Here is a 17,644-nt window from a genome sequence, read left to right as displayed (position 1 = left end):
CGTACTACACCTCAACCAGTGGTGTGGTATCCCACCTTTCAGGTAAGATGGAGACACCTGACCTGGCTCTGACAACACTACATCCACCACACACTTTAGCAGCAGGTGCTGAGCTTCACCAGCTATGCTGTCCATGAAGGGGTGTTAGAAGGAGGATGGAGCTGGAGAGTGAGAGCAGAATAGAGGGAAGTTAGGACAGTCTCCCCTTCGGGGAGGAAGTGAGAGGACGTGTGCAGCAGCTCCCTGTCAGCAGGGGCTGCTGGAAGAAGTACTGGTATGGACAGAAGGAAGCTCCCTGAAGGGGAAAGGGATTTACCAGAGGCACGGGTGGAAAGAGTGCTCCCCATGGGACTCATTCCATGCTGATGGACGTCAGGTGGGGGAAAATCCAGGTCGCAAAAGGGTCTCGGCCACTTAGCCTAGTGGAGTGTACAAAAGGGCTCAGCTAGCAAGTCGACAGCTGTGGCAGCTTTAAAGGTCACAGCCAGCTACCACAGTTATCTTCTCCAGAAAGGCAGCCAGAAATTATCAAGGAAACGTTTTGGGTCCGTTATCCGACAGGATCCACGGCAGCTGGCCTGGGACACTGACTGTGAGGTGCTGGAAGGGAAGGAAAGTGGAAATCAGCACTGTGGAGATGGCCAGGGAATGCATATACTGACAGGGAGTTCTGGAAAGGTGTTCTCTATCTGTCTGGAAGTTGGCTGGATCCTTCACCTGGAGGACGCAGCACCAAGTGGGCATCTGTGCTGCAGCCAGAACTGTGAGTAAAGCTTTGGAACTGCATTCAGCTGTGTCCTGTGAATTCTTTCTGCAAACACCTTCTCAGCACTGCTACATCCCTTGCTTCACACAACATCACCATCATCTCTCTCAACATCTTTCATCTGCCCTGGGACTCAGCTCTACCTGTGGAGAGCTATACAATCTCTGCTGCATCACCATCAGTCCCAGAGGATCTGAACTGCAGCGCTAGTCGTCTCTGATCAGATACCACAGGTGGCATAACAAACTCTTACCACAAAAACTCTTTATTTCTCATTCCCTTGTAAATACACACCTTTTATTGGACACCCAGGGCCACGGACCGGGTCACTGTCACACTGCCCCTTTAATAAAGCGACCCGATACCGAGTATCCCACTGCCCTGGCAGGGCGCTCCAATTGCTTTAAACCTGTGGCCTGTTAAATAATGTGAAATGTCCCTCTTAAGTAGTTTTCCTTTATTTGGGCACACCTGGCAAGCTAATTATCACAAGTGTTTGAGATTGATTTCAGTGATCCAAAGATCCCTGAGACACAATATCATCCATGAGTTTATTTGAAAAACAAAAAAAATTACATATTTATGACACTTAAATACACTTTGCATAATAATTTGGAACTCGGTGAAGTCGGGGAGTGGGCCAAGGTCCAAGGGCCAAGGAAAAAGCTCTAAATCAGGCAAGTAAAAATATCTAGCAGTGGGAGTATTAGTAAGGTGTGGTGCTCTCTTATTAGCCAAGGCAGGGAGCTGAATACTGCAGCTGGACAGCACACGCTCCTACATGGCCAGACTGGATGGCACTACTGGTCACAGCTATCCTTGTCTCAGTTGATGGAGTCTGCCCTACCCAGAGCTTCTAGTTCCGACATCTCCATTATCAGCGCCGTACACAGAATTAATATAGCGGCACCTGGTTACAGAAGCAGACATTGCAATAGCAGGTTCTGGAGGAGATGTGACACTACCAATACATTGTCCATATGCACGCTCAAATATTATCAGTTCTATACCATGTAGTTGGGCACTGCAGATTTTAACAGTCACTTTCACACAATTGGCATACTTCCAATTGCAATTCTCTGTACTTTAGTTGTTTTTTCTGTACAGAGCATTCCTCACAGCTTTTTGTATTCAAAGGCCTGTCATGCTATTATCCTGAAATTATAGGTACCTAAAATCTGTTATGTGCTTATAGCCTGAATACCATGGTTTGCCTCTATTTTTGTTATATTATTGATACTATATCGAGATGGATATTTTTATACTTACCTTTCTCTTGTATTTTGCTTTTCTCAAACACACTGTGATAAAGTCTGGTATGTCGAATCGAAACGTCACTTAAATAGATTTTCTGGTGAAAACTTATCACCTATCCACGATGAAAACTTATTGATTGGTGTCCTACTGCTGAGACCCACACTGATTAGCAGAAAAAAGCACTTTTTATCTCCATAAGAGCGAAGTCGCAATGCACATGCTTGACCGACGCTCCATTCATTCTCTGCGGAGATGACAAGCATTGCACTTTACTTTTTTTCATAGACCTATAGAGCAGGGGTGAGAAACCTTTTTTCTGCCAAGGGCCATTTGGATATTTATACCATCCAAACAAAATTATCCATTTAAAAATTATCCAGCTATATTTGGTCAAACATTTACTGTAAATATCTCACCCCTAATGTAATGGCTGGAACTGCTTCTCTTTCGTGCGGCTCTGATGTTAGGTGGAAAGGATGATGTTCCAGATTTGCGTTGGTCTGGAGCACAGGTGACTCTTAGCTATTATAAGTTCTGTAAACAATTCACAGTAAAGTTGTACAGAACACAAATGTATATTACAGTGGAGGTCTCACTACCCTGGGAAATTCATCAGTGCTAACGTTATTTATATGGATACACCTGGGTGGGCCATTTATATGTATAAACCTAAATTAAATGGGAATGGTTGGTGATATCAACTTCCTGCTTATGGCACATTAGTATATGGGAGGAGGAAAACTTTTCAAGATGGGTGGTGACCATGGTGGCCATTTTGAAGTCAGCCATTTTGGATTCCAACTTTATAAATGGCCCATCCTGTAGAACTCAAACAGTGGAAGATCTGCAGTATATACATCTACTAACTACACCCAGACCCACCTGGCACGGTGTTCAGTAGTGAACAATGTGTGCACGTGCTCGCAGAGCAAGAAGAAATTAAAGGGCTGGCAGCCATTAGAATGCAACCCGATCACTGTGGTCCCTGGGAATCTGCCCAGAGGTTGGGAAAAAAATGTTATTGATGGCTGTTTATGGGCCGAGGGCTTGATGTTCCCCAACCCTGCTTTATTTAGATAATAAGTGGAGCAGTGGTCGTTCATGGACTATTGCTACATTCTAATGGGGATAAGGGGGCTCTGTCTGGGAATAAAGTACCCCATTTTGCCAATTTGTGTGGGCTCCAGCAGTTAGACACACACCAGTCCATAAGATATTACCTACCTATGGATAACTGATAACTTGTTTTCACCAGAGAACCCCTTTAACCTGTGAGGGATCTCTGAAATAAAAACATTTTCATTGCATTCTACATGTTTGGAGTGATGAGTAATTATTCGTATTAAGTATTACGTAGTGGAATCCTTCCCTGGCACCCTGCCAGATGCATTACAAGTTTTATTCGAAGAGTCATAACTTTATTTTTGTTATGTGGCAGCCGGAAATGTATTTTTTTTAAAACCATTTTGGGATACATGTAAACTTTTAATGTGCAGCAAGACAGCTTAATAGGCAATGAAAGACAATAAGAAAAACTGCATTATAAAATTTAAAGTGAACCTGTCATTAGAATTTTGCTAAGTAAACTACAGCCACTGTCAGGTCGGCGCCGTTATACCGATTACAATGATACCTTGGTTGATGAAATCCATCTTGTGGTTGTTGCTTAATCTGTATTTGCAGTTTTCACTTAATGAGATTCTTGTCCTCTGGGGTGGGGGGGTTTCTTTATGTGGTGCTCTGCTTACATATACATCTTTATGGGTTTATGACAGGTCACTAACCTTCAATAAACCTGCCTCCTATTTTACATAGTGAATATAATATTGTGGGCTTAGAAAAAAAAAATTACAAACAGCAAAATGACGCAGACGATAGATTCTACTGAACAAGCGCTGCCACTGGCACCATTTAGCTGCAGCAAAATTTTCTTTCCTCCAGCAAAATGGCACCAACGCATGCACAGTAGCATCTGGCTCTTGCCGATAGATGTTACTGCACAAGCGTGTCACCATTTTGCTGGAATAAAAAAAAATGTGGCTGCAGCAAAATGACACCAGTGCATACGCAGTAGCATCTGGCGCTTGCCGATAGATGCTACTGAGCTCACACTGCTTCCATTTTGCTAGGGAAAAAAAAAAAAATTTCCTGCAGCCAATTGGCGCCAGCGCATGCATAGTAGCATCTGGCGCTTGCCGATAAATGCTACTTTGCAAGCACAGCCGCCATTTTGCTGGAGGAAAAAAAATTTGGCTTCTGCAAAATGGTGCCTGCAGCAGCGCCTGCGCAGTAGCATCTATAAGAGATAGATGCTACTGCGCAGGTGTCACCTCCAGCACCATTTTGCTGGACGTATTTTATTTTCTAAGCCCACAACATTGTACGCATTATGAAAAATAGGAGGCAAAGTGAATAATAGCGCCAACCTGACAGTGTCTGAACTTTACTTAGCAAAATCCTGATGACAGGTTCATTTTAAACTTAATTCTTTTCTTGCACTGGTTTTACCTTCTTCCCCAGAAGAAACCTGGTCATCTTGAGGGCTATTCTCTGTTTGCTCTGTGGAAGCCTTCTGTTCATACTTGTTCACAAACTGGAGTCGTGACTGTAAGGCCTGCATGTACAGTTTTTAGTTGTTTAGTAAATGATAAAAGAATGGACATAGATTTTTTTTATCGCTAATACATTTCACTGGTCTAATATTTTCTTATATTAAGTTACCTTAACAGCACGACCTGGTTCTGCCAACTCCCAAGCTTGTTTTAGGGCTCTTATCTCGTCTATACGCTCAGTGTCTTTCTTCACCTCTAGTGCATCCGCCTCACTAGTTTCACTGACAATTCGCAGGATCCAGAAAGGTTTGTTGGGATCAATTTGAGGTTGGGTCTGGAACAAAATGACACCAATGTTGAATTAAAGTAGAAGGCAACAGCTTCTGTCACTCTGTGACAAAACAAGCGGCGGAAACCGCGTCCAGCCTGACGCCCATCACCACTGATCTCCCATGCCTCATAAGGACCTGCTATACTACCACACGGCAACTAATATACCGTATATACTCGAGTATAAGCCGATCCGAGTATAAGCCGACCCCCGCATATTCATGAGTTTTAATGAGCGGTACCACGTGACCGCTGAAGGCAGGAAGAGAGAGCGCGGAGAAGCTGGGGGTTCAAGAGACAGCGTCAGGACGGGCAAGTATGACCTGACACCCCCACTTCCACTCCGACCCCCCGCTGTAAATGACTCGAATATAATAATAATAATAATAATCTTTATTTATATAGCGCCAACATATTCCGCAGCGCTTTACAGTTGAACAATTTCAAACACAACAGTCATAAGTAACAACGTTAACAATACAATAATTAAAGCGAAATAAGACGACCCTGCTTGTGGAGCTTACAATCTACAATGAGGTGGGGGAGATACAAAGCATAGGTTTGTATTTACAATGATGTATTTACAATGACGGTCCAGCCATCTTCAGGGGGTGGGGGTTAGATGGAGATAGTGAATGGGCTACACACACACACACAAACATAACATGACTTTGATTACTGAATGTGATAGGCCGCTCTGAACAAATGTGTTTTGAGCGAGCGCCTAAAACTATGCAAATTGTGGATGGTCCTAATATCTTGGGGTAGAGCATTCCAGAGGATTGGCGCAGCACGGGAGAAGTCTTGGAGTCGGGAGTGGGAGGTACGGATTAGGGCAGAGGTTAGTCGAAAGTCATTTGCAGAGCGCAGCGGTCGGTTAGGCCGATAGACAGAAATGAGGGAGGAGATGTAAGGGGGTGCCGCACTGTGGAGAGCTTTGTGGTTGAGAACAAGTACTTTGAATTGTACCCTGTAATGAATTGTCAGCCAGTGTAACGACTGGCGAAGAGCGGACGCGTCTGAGTAACGATTAGCCAGATGGACAACCCTGGCTGCTGCATTAAGGATAGACTGGAGAGGGGAGAGTCGAGTGAGAGGGAGGCCAATTAATAGAGCATTACAGTAGTCCAGGCGGGAGTGGATCAGGGCGACAGTGAGAGTTTTTGTTGTTTCCATGGTGAGAAAAGGGCGGATTCTAGAGATGTTCTTTAGGTGTAAGCGGCATGAGCGGGCAAGAGATTGTATATGGGAGGTGAAGGAGAGATCGGAGTCGAACATAACACCCAGACAGCGCGCCTGCTGTCGGGGTGTTATTATGGTGCCACCCACAGAGAGGGAAATGTCAGATTTAGGGAGGTTAGTAGATGGTGGGAGCAGAAGAAGTTCAGTTTTGGAGAGGTTGAGTTTCAGATAGAGAGCAGACATGATGTTGGAGACTGCAGACAGACAGTCAGTGGCGTTCTGTAGTACAGCGGAGGTAAGGTCAGGGGATGATGTGTACAGTTGTGTGTCATCAGCATAAAGATGGTACTGAAAGCCAAATCTGCTGATGGTCTGTCCAATTGGGGCCGTATAGGGAGAGAAGAGAAGGGGGCCAAGGACTGAGCCCTGAGGTACCCCAACAGTGAGAGGAAGAGGAGATGAAGTGGAGCCAGAAAACAGAACACTGAAGGAGCGGTCGGAAAGATAGGAGGAGAACCAGGAAAGAGCAGTGTCCTTAATGCCTAGTGACTGGAGCCTAGAGAGTAGGAGAGGATGGTCAACAGTGTCGAAAGCTGCAGAAAGGTCGAGAAGAATGAGCAGAGAGTGGTCACCATTACGTTTTGCTGTCAGAAGGTCATTGGTCACTTTGATGAGTGCAGTTTCTGTCGAATGTAGGGGGCGGAAACCGGACTGTGAAGGGTCTAGGAGGGAGTGAGTGGAGAGGTAACGGGTAAGGCGTGAGTATATCAGGCGCTCCAAGAGTTTAGAGATGAAGGGGAGATTGGAGACTGGTCTGTAGTTGTTTGTGCAGGATGGGTCGAGGGTGGGTTTCTTTAGTAATGGAGTAATGATAGAGTGTTTGAAGGAGGAGGGGAAAATGCCAGAGGAGAGGGAGAGATTAAAGATTGTAGTTAGGTGAGTTGTGACGACTGGGGAGAGAGACTGGAGGAGGTGTGAGGGAATGGGGTCGGTTGTGCATGTAGTCGGACGAGAAGAGGAGAGGAGCCTGGAGACGACTTCTTCTGTGATGGGAGCAAATGTGGAGAGTGAGCCAGGGGAAATGCAGGGAGGGATGGGAGTCACTGAACTTGGTGATTGGGAGCGGATTTCCTGACGGATATTGTCTATTTTCTCTATAAAGTGGGAGGCCAGGTCATCAGCGCAAATTACTGTGATAGGGGCTTGTGCTTTTGGCCTGAGGAGGGAGTGAAAGGTGTCAAAGTTTCTTGGGGTTGTTGGATAGTGAGGAGATCAGGGTGGTGAAGTAGGTCTGTTTAGTGAGGTGAAGGGCAGAGTTATATGTCCTTAACATAAATTTGAAGTGTATGAAGTCTTCTGGTGTGCGTGTTTTCCTCCATAAGCATTCAGCACACCTAGAGCATCGCTGGAGAAATCGGGTTTGCGATGTGAGCCAGGGCTGTTTTACTCTGTGTTTGGAGGTTCTGAGGGTGAGGGGAGCTACTTGGTCAAGGGTGCTTCTAAGAGTGTCATTGAAGTGATGTACAGCCAGATCAGGACAGGACAAAGAAGAGATTGGGGACAGTGATGAGTGTAGGGAGTCTGAAAGTGTATGAGGGTTAATGGCTTGTAGATTTCTGACTGAATGGTAGGTAGGAGGGTGCTGGGGTGAGCGAGGATTTGTGAGTGTAAAGGAGAGAATGTTGTGGTCAGAGAGGGGAAGCGGTGAGTTATCTAGGTAGGAGATTGAGCAGAGCCGGGCGAAAACCAGGTCCAGGGTGTTACCGTCTTTGTGTGTTTTAGAGGTTGAGAGCTGAGAGAGGCCTAGAGAAGTGGTTAGTGATAGAAGCTGGGATGCAGATGTGGAAGTGGGGCTGTTAATGGGGATGTTGAAGTCTCCCAGAATAAGGGTTGGTAGTTCTGAGGACATGAAGTGCGGCAGCCAGGCAGAGAAATGGTCCAGGAAGTGGGTGGGTGAGCCTGGGGGCCGGTATATGACCGCTACTCTGAGGGAGAGGGGACGAAAGAGCCTGATGGTGTGGACTTCAAAAGAAGGGAATGAGAGTCATGGAACTGGGGGGGATGACCTGGAAACTGCATTGTGGGGACAGGAGTATGCCGACTCCACCACCAGGTCTGTTTGTCGGTCTCGGGGAATGGGAGAATTGTAAGCCACCATGGGAAATGGCAGCAGGAGAGACAGTGTCAGAATCCTGAATCCAGGTTTCCGTGAGGGCCAACAGATTCAGAGAGTTTTTCAGAAAGTAATTGTGTAGGAAAGGAAGCTTGTTGCATACAGACCGTGGATTCCAAAGGGCACAATTGAAAGAAGGAGATGAAGGAGTGCAAATAATATTAGTAAGATTATTAAGGTTTCGATGTGAGGTAGGGTAGGGGTTGAGGTTGGGGGATGGTGGACCGGGGTTGGGGGAGATGTCCCCTGAAATCAGTAGGAGCAGGAAGATAAAGAGCAAGTAGTTTTTGGAATTGTATGAAGATTTTTTGTGCAGTGTGTTTGGGCAAGATGGGCTGAGGTTTTTTAAGAAGGTGAGAAGTGCATGGGAGCTGTACATGGGAGAAGGAAAGAGAGAGGAGCTGATGTATATGAGTTGTGATGGAGGGGGGATTGGTCGGTGAAAGTGGATTGCAAGAGAACATAGGAGGATAGGAATAAAGCACATGGATAAAAGGGACAGCAGAGTGTGGGTTACCTGACTCCTGCCCTGACTAACTGCCATGTAATAACTGCTGTATCCTGACGATTATCTTCGTGACGCTTTGCTTCTGTGATGCGTGCACCCCCACATGCGTGCACCCCTAAGAATGGTTCTACATTTATAGTCCAGACTGCTGGGTCAGAAGAGATGGATTGTGGGAACTGGTTGAGGATAATTTGGCAGCTGGGCTCAGCACACCAGGGTTGTTTTTTTTTTTGGGATGATCAAAGACATTCAGCCAGGCAACATCTATTTTAACACCTCCACCAGATAAGATCTACACTGATCCCTGTCATGGAAATGCAACAGTGAGTTTTAAGTACAATATATACAATATACAATATATACAATAAGCCGAGAGGGGGACTTTCAGCCCAAAAAAATGGGCTGAAAATCTCGGCTTATATTCGAGTATATACGGTAACTACAGAGAAACTGGTAACAAGCCTCCTTTTCAAAGTAACAGGTTCTTCCTACAACTATTCTGAATTAATATACGATACTAGGGAGCCGGACAGCTCACCTACAAGTTTTCCATTACAGTAGGAACTCACGCTTGTTCCCCATTTCTGCACAATACTTAGAATCATAGAATCGTAGAGTTGGAAGGGACCTCCTGGGCCATCTGGTCCAACCCCCTGCTCAAAGCAGGATTCGCTAAATCATCCCAGTCAGATGTCTGTCCAGCCTCTGTTTGAAGACTTCCATTGAAGGAGAACTCACCACTTCTCGTGGCAGCCTGTTCCACTCATTGATCACTCTAACTGTCAAAAAGTTTTTTCTAATATCTAATCTGTGTCTCTTCCCATTCAGTTTCATCCCATTGCTTCTAGTCTTTCCTTGTGCAAATGAGAATAAAGTTGATCCTTCTACAATGTGACAGCCCTTTAGATATTTGTAGACAGCTATTAAGTCTCCTCTCAGTCTTCTCTTTTGCAAACTAAACATTCCCAAATCCTGCAACCTTTCCTCATAAGACAGGGTTTGCAGACCGGTCACCATTCTGGTCGCTCTTTTCTGAACTTGCTCCAGTTTGTTGATGTCTTTTTAAAAATGTGGTGCCCAAAACTGGACACAATATTCCAGATGAGGTCTGACCAAAGAGGAGTAGAGGGAAATAATGACTTCACGTGATCTAGACTGTATGCTTCTGTTAATACATCCTAGAATTGCATTTGCCTTTTTTGCTGCTGCATCACACTGTTGACTCATATTCAGTCTGTGATCTATTAGTATACCCAAGTCTTTTTCACATGTGCTGTCACTTAGCCCTATTCCTCCCATTCTATATATGCTTTTTTCATTTTTATTGCCCAGATGTAGTACTTTGCATTTCTCCCTGTTAAAAACCATTCTGTTAGTTGCTGCCCACTTCTCCAGTTTATTTAAATCTTTTTGAATCATCTCTCTCTCCTCTCTAGTATTAGCTATCCCTCCTAGCTTTGTGTCATCAGCAAATTTAATCAGTTTACCCTCAATTCCTTCATCTAAATCGTTGATAAAGATGTTGAACAATACAGGGCCCAGGACAGAGCCCTGTGGTACCCCACTTGAGACATTCTTCCAACTGGATGTGCAGCCATTTACGACCACTCTTTGGGTCCGATCACTAAGCCAGTTATGAATCCACCTAACAGTTGCCTTGTCCATTCCATACTTAGTCATTTTTTCAATAAGGATTGTATGAGAGACTTTGTCAAATGCTTTGCTGAAGTCAAGATATACTATATCTACAGCATTTCCTTGATCCACCCAATCAGTGATACCGTCATAGAAGGAAATTAAGTTAGTCTGACATGACTTATCAGTTACAAACCCATGCTGACTCTGTTTAATCACTTCATTCTTATCCAGGTATTGACATACATGTTGTTTAATGATTTGTTCAAAGATCTTTCCTGGTATAGAAGTCAGACTCACCGGCCTATAGTTGCCTGGGTCCACCTTCTTCCCCTTTTTGAAGATAGGAACAACATTTGCTCTTCTCCAGTCTTCTGGCACTTTTAAGCAGTCGGACTGATGAATGCCATGTAGGCCGAAACGTTTTGCAGACTGCATAATAAAATTTTCTTCTATGGACCCTTATGTTGAGTGCCAAGTTACTTTTCACTCTTGAGCTTTGGTTTGGGTAACCTACTTGCGCACCCTGCAGTACTGCCACGCTATATTATACAAGATGACTTGAATAGGCATCATTGAATGTGCCTCTGATGATGCGCTGTTCAAATCCTGCTGCAGCCAATCAAAGGCCGTTGTTGTCAGATGACTGAAGTACAACACGTCATTGCTTCCTGGTATACTCCTCTTGATCCATGGATTTAGAGCAGGTGATTTGTCTAACTATTTTTGCAGCCTGCAAATTTTGTGTAACAACCCATTAAATAAGAATTAAAAGAAACTTAAAACTCTGATTACGACAGCCAATTATCTGGCATTAATCGGTCAAAGGTAGAACAAGAAATAATCAGATAAAATTTTAATCTTACATGTTGTATTTTGCCTGCCATAAGTTGGTCATTTGGAATACAAATAGAATTTGCTCTGTCCTTTTCTCTTTGCTGCTTCAGAAATATACATATACTGTGGGCAAAATTATTAGGCAAGGGACAATTTTGACCATATGATCATTTTTATACAGGTTTTCCAACTTCAAGCCGTATAAACATGAATGCTTATTGGATGAAGCAGATCAGGTGATGAGTATTTGTGTAATGAAGGAGGGTTAGGCCTAAGGATAAATACAACCTTTATCAAGGTGTGCAGAATTATTAGATGGCTTGCTGTTCTCAGGTAAAATGGGCCAAAAAAAAAAAAGATTTTACTGGTGTTTAAAAGTCATTGTTAAGTGTTTTACAGAGAGATGCAGCAATCTTAAAGTTGCTAAGATATTGTGGGGTAAGAGAACCAAATAGCCAAAAAGGTTAGAAAAAAAAAGATGCACATTAACTGCCAAAGAGTTGAGGTGACTAAAACATGAAGAGACCGGGAACCCATTATCCTTCACTGTTATCGTATTTCAGAACTGCCCAGAAGTACAAGGTGTTCAGTGATCAGAGACCTGGCCAATGTGTGGAGGGCTTAAATCTGACCACCACTGAACAAGAAACACAAATTGAAAAGTCAAGACTGAGCCAAGAAATATCTGAAGACAGATTTTTCATAGTTTTTTTGGGGACTGGCGGGATGCGAGTGTCTCCTGACGGAACAGAAGGATGAGCTTGTGGCTGGATCAGTAATGGGCACAAACCTCTACTGAGATGCTAGCAAGGTAGAGGAAGGGTATTTCTATGTGCTAGCATTATTAAACATTAAGTAGTTAGACCATTTCGTATTAAAGATGGACTCAAAATGAACTCCCAAACCTACTGTCAGTTTTTAGAAAAAGCAGGGTTACAAAAAAATTTTTGGGGGAAAATTAGAGAAAAAATCGAGCAACCACAAAAAAATATTTTTTATATAGAAAACATCATTGTCACGACTCTGTTGTCAGGTGTCCCAGGACCAGGGGCTCCTTCCCTGTCCCTAACGCTAGGGTTGCCCTAGCTTACCCTGTTCCCAGGGAAGAGGGAAGTCATAGTGCACCGTAATACACCAACCAGACTAATAAGGTAATACGAACAAGGACAACAGAAAATACCAATCATACAAATATACTCACACAAACAACAGAGGAAAGCACTGGGGAGTGGAGGATGGGGAATTGCCACACACACAAAACCTAGCAACAGTCACAAATAAATCCACCAAATGCCTTCTCAAATGACAACCACCAACAAGTTCAAGCCATGCAGCAAAATCTCACTCTGACAATGAATGTTAGCCAGGGCCCAGAATATATAGGAGATGGGAGTGGCTAACAGTGAACACCTGAGCCTTAATGCAGGAAAGCTTCCAGGAGCTCTCAACTGAGCAGATTAGCCCCTGCACTGCTAACAGAAACCTGCACTGTTTAATATGAAGGTGAAGTGCTTCTAATCAGTGCAGGAGTAGGAGTAATCAGACGCTGCGGTCTTCTGGCTCCTCTCTGTCGTGGTAAACCTGTGACAATCACATTTATTTGGATATAGCTAAAAACAAAGAAAGAATGAAGGTAGTATAAAATAACATGGTGGACACCGGGTCTACTTGTTTTGAGCCTTAAAGTCTCTTAGTCAGCTCTTACAGCTTTAATTAAGATTATTAGCTTGTAATGCGCAAACGTGTAGGCCCAGTGTCCACCAGGTTATTTCATACAATCTTCATTTCTTTTGTTTTTAGCCTTGTCCAAATAAATGTGATGATTTATACATAAAAAATATTTATTTTCGGCTGCTGGATTTTTACAGTATTTCTTTCAGCTCTGTAGCCAGTCTGTTCCCTCCATACACCGCACTCTACTTTAATATATGTTGTACATTGGTGAGCTGATTAACTGTTCATTTTTCTAACAAGAAAAAAATCTACATCTTTCAAAACCATGATTTAAAAGTACTGCAAAGTAAATTTATAGTTGTTTGGTTATTATTCTCACTTACTGTATAGATGAAAATAAACATTTGAGATGGGAAAATTTATGTTTTTCATTTAGTTGCATAATTATGCACACTAATAGTTGATCAATAATTCTGCACACAGAGATATTCTCCTAAGAAAGACATAACCTCACGTTTATTTCCTAACCCCTTCAAGACCTTGCCCTTTTTCATTTTTGCGTTTCTGTTTTTTGCTCCCTTTCTTCCCAGAGCCATAACTTTTTTATTTTTCCATCAATATTGCCATGTTAGGGCTTGATTTTTGCGGGATGAGTAGTACTTTTGAACGACACCATTGGTTTTACCATATCGTGTACTCAAAAATGGGAAAAAAATTCAGAGTGCGGTGAAATTGCAAAAAATGTGCAATTCCACAACTTTTTTTTGGAATTTTTTACCATGTTCACCAAATGCTAAAACTGACCTGCCATTATGATTCTACAGGTCATTACAAGTTAAAAGATACCAAACATGTCTAGGTTCTTTTTCATTTAAGTGGTGAAAAAAAAATCCACAGTTTATTAAAAAAAATAATAAATTGCGCCATTTTTCGAGACCTGTAGCATCTCCATTTTTTGTGATCTCGGGTTGGGTTAGAGCTTTTTTTTGCGCACCGAGCTGACTTTCTTAATGATACCATTTTGGTGCGTATACGATCTTTTGGTTGCCCGTTATTGCATTTTAATGCAATGTTGCGGTGACCAAAAAAACGTAATTCTGTCATTTTTACATTTTTTCGCTACACTGTTTAGCAATCAGGTTAGTCTTTTTTTATTGATAGATTGGGCGATTCTGAACACAGCAATACCAAATTTTTTTATTGTTTTCTTTTGAATGGGACCAAAGGGGGGTGATTTAAACTTTTATATATTTTTTTTAAATATTTTTAAGAACAATTTTTTTTTACTTTCGGCATGCTACAATAGTCTCCATGGCAGACTAGACGCTGCCATAACCCTATCGGCTCTGCTATATACAGGTGATGATCAGATCACCTCTATGTAGCAGAATTACTCGCCTGCTGTGAGCGCCAACCACCAGGCGGCGCTCATTGCAATCCGGCAGTGACAACCATAGAGGTTTCCAAGAGACCTCTGGATGTCATGCCAACCCACGATCATGTGACGGAGATCACCGGTGGGGAGATTTCCCGATTCCACCCGCGACTGTCCTGGGCACATGTCAGCTGTTCAAAACAGCTGATATGTGCCGGGAAAGATGTGGGCTCACCGCCGGAGCTCACTTCAAAGGGAGGGAAGCGACCCGTGCAGTACTAGTATGGCAGAGGTCGTAAAGGGGTTAAATATTCAGATTTCACGTTTATTAGCCTTCTGGATTGACCTACAGCACTATAGTTGTTCAATCATAACATTAATGATCAAAAATACAAATTGCCTAATAACTGTGCACATAGTGTATACAGACGAAGACTAGAGGGATTTTCCACTACTATGATATTTATTAACTATTCTATCTCCGACACCAACACCAATCAATGGTTACCAGCTTTGGCAGCGGCACCGGCCGCATATAAACCGCATATGGATGGGAACACTGCTCCATCAGGCTGTTTATTGGCCTCCTCCAGGTGTTGCAGCTCCTGTTCATATGAATTCATAATAGGGGTAGACCTCTTAATGTACATGTTGTATGGGACCTCATATACCTTTCTATGTTCCAAACTCATACAGTGTAATAAAGGGTCCCATTTATTTAAGACTGTTTTGCACTCAATTAAAAATGATATACATTAAAAAAGGCAAGGGACTCTTGCGAGATTCGGAAAACGGGTGAAAAATAAATACAGGAGTATTTCATGTTTCAAAAGAACCCCTCATAATGGTGAAAATATGCTCAATATACTGTGATAGAGATTTCTTGTTTTTAGCATGTATTTAACAGTTATTGCTGCTTACTATGTGTATGGTATTATACTGCTAGAACACATGGTGGCAGCATTTGCTCAAGAATTACCCAGCATGCAAATGATCTCGTACATAATAAAATTGCTGCAGTGATTTTATGCTAGAAGTATTTTTCATGAAGTGTATGTTTTGAGACTAGAAACCCAATAAATATGAATTAGAAACTATTTTGTGCCAATCATACACAATATAAACACATCAAATTTATTGGAGAAACCCATTACAAATACGTGTGATAAATTTAAAATGTAAATTTACTTAGAGTTTTGAACACTAATTAAACCTGATGCAAATGCTGTAAACATGTATTTATGAGCTGTGTGTAACAGACGTGCCAAACTTTTACCATATTACTAACTTTCACAACTAGGTTAATGGCATTTATATAAAAAAAAAAGAGTTGGTTTTTTTTTTAAATAAATTCTACTCTTTTTTACAGTCTTCTCATATATTCTGTGTCAATTAATGGATAATTTTAAATTCACCTTACAGCAGATCTGTCACCAGATTAGGCCTCTTTCACACTTCAGTTTTTTACAATCAGTCACAATCCGCCAGGTTTTCAAAAAAACGGATCCTCAATTTTCTTTTGAGGATCCGTTTTTTTCCCCATTGACTTCCATTAATGGCGGATTGTGACGGATTGCTGTCCGTTGCATCCATTTTTTGTGAGGATCCGCCAAAAGTTTCTGTCCGTCACCATCCTCAAAGATTTCAAAACGGAGCTTGCAACGTTTTTTTCTGTGGCGGATCCTCCAGACACTTATTTAACCTGAAATTCTTTGGCTGCCGGACTCAATCAATCTCTCTCTCAGCCAGCAGTTCCATTATATTTCCTCATTTTCAGGATCTGTCTGAAAACGGATCCTGTGCCATCCATTCGCATCAGTTCAGAACGGATCCGCTTGTCTGACTTTTTGGCGGATTTGAACTGATGCTAAAAAACTGAAGTGTGAAAGAGGCCTTATACAATACAGACTGACTGCATACAGTAATAAACAGCTCTTTAAAATCAGATAAGGCTGGTGCATTTGCATTGACAATCCATGTCAGGACTGTATAATTTTTTTTATTAAGGTTAGTCTCCATCTCTGCTTACTTATGCTGATTTACAACTCCTCAATGTCCCTCCTGCTGCTGAGCTCTTACCCTGCTTTGTATAAGCTGCAGCTGTCAATCAGTCAGGGGTGGAGATTGCATGCACTAGGACCCATGAACTCTCTCATTCTTTAGCTCGCATCATGAAATAGTCATTTTAATATGAACATTAAACAGCCATTCTGATATGTATTTTCAAAAGTAAATATATCAGCCTCATCAGATCTAAAATATCTGCTTACTAATGTTTGCAGTTGGTATTATGTGACAGATGGCAGAAAGAGACCCCACTGGCCTTGATGAGCTGGTCACCTAGAATATGCATTCCTTTGTCTACTCAGGATGCAGTTACACTCATTAGTTTACTAATTGGGTACTGTTATTTAGGCAACTCTATGGCAATGTTCATTTGGCTACCATATAACATTGCACCGCAGAACATCCAAAAGAGGGAGAGCTAGCATTGTGGTCCATTCATTATGAGGGTGATAAGGATATTAGAGTTTTGACTTCCACCTTGATGGCATATTATTGCTTTAAGATTTTCACGTGGGAAAAAAGCTTTAAAGGAAGAGAAGAGAGAATCTAAGAAACATATCTATCTGATTACCTTAATCACTCAACACAATAAGTAATTTAAGAAACGGAAGTACAGACTATTTTAAAATTGCTAATACTATGATTTCCTAATATATAAGTAAAAGCTGAACAGAGTAGTTTATTCACTTAAAGGGAAACTGTCAGTAGCACTACCCTGTACAAGAAAAGGTAGTGAAGGACAGGGTAGTGTAAAGCATTATGAAAAATACTTAATAATGTCCCTACATTAGTAATACTGGCTACAGTACCAGGACGTGACAGAGAGAGGACACTACCAGCAGATCCCTTAAGAGGCAGGTACTCAAAAACCCTTGAATGACTGGGCTGCAAAAGACCTGCAGCACAAATTAGAGGCAGCAGGCACTGTAGTTTCCATTACACAGTAAGATGCCAAGTAAAGTATTAAGGAGAATCTGTCAGCATGATGTTGTAATGTAAATTAAAGACATGGCTGTAAAGGTGCTGCAATACAGATTACATTTATATCTTTGGTGAAGAAATCTGCATTTTGGTTCTCCTTTAATCATCATTAGAAGTTTTCTGCTAATTAACTTTTAGTGCACAGGGCCGGACTGTACCCAGGGTCTTCTCCTCCCTGTGTGTGATTCCCCGACCCCTACGTCTGCCTCTGGTCTTTAAATGACAGGTCACTGCTGAGATTTCAGAGGAGGTTAGTCATTCAAAAACTGGAGGCAGGCAGAGAGGCCGGAGAATCCCAGACAAGGAG

General features: G+C 42.4%; 1 protein-coding gene across 1 annotated transcript in view; it reads right to left on the bottom strand.

Annotated features, from left to right (window-relative positions):
- Positions 1-17,644, bottom strand: part of ADGB (androglobin) — a 463,044-nt gene that overhangs the window by 44,452 nt on the left and 400,948 nt on the right. The window contains exons 31-32 of the mRNA XM_073557676.1: positions 4,745-4,909; positions 4,532-4,637 (exon numbers count right to left, since the gene is read on the bottom strand). Coding sequence (XP_073413777.1) covers positions 4,532-4,637; positions 4,745-4,909 — 271 coding nt within the window. The remainder of the gene's footprint in view (positions 1-4,531; positions 4,638-4,744; positions 4,910-17,644) is intronic.

The sequence above is a fragment of the Dendrobates tinctorius genome, unplaced genomic scaffold (assembly GCF_039654945.1).
Source record: "Dendrobates tinctorius isolate UK_male_01 unplaced genomic scaffold, ASM3965494v1 ptg000250l, whole genome shotgun sequence".
NCBI lineage: Eukaryota > Metazoa > Chordata > Amphibia > Anura > Dendrobatidae > Dendrobates > Dendrobates tinctorius.
The sequence above is the reverse complement of the archived record's forward strand: the minus strand, read 5'-3'. Positions and strand labels throughout refer to the sequence as shown.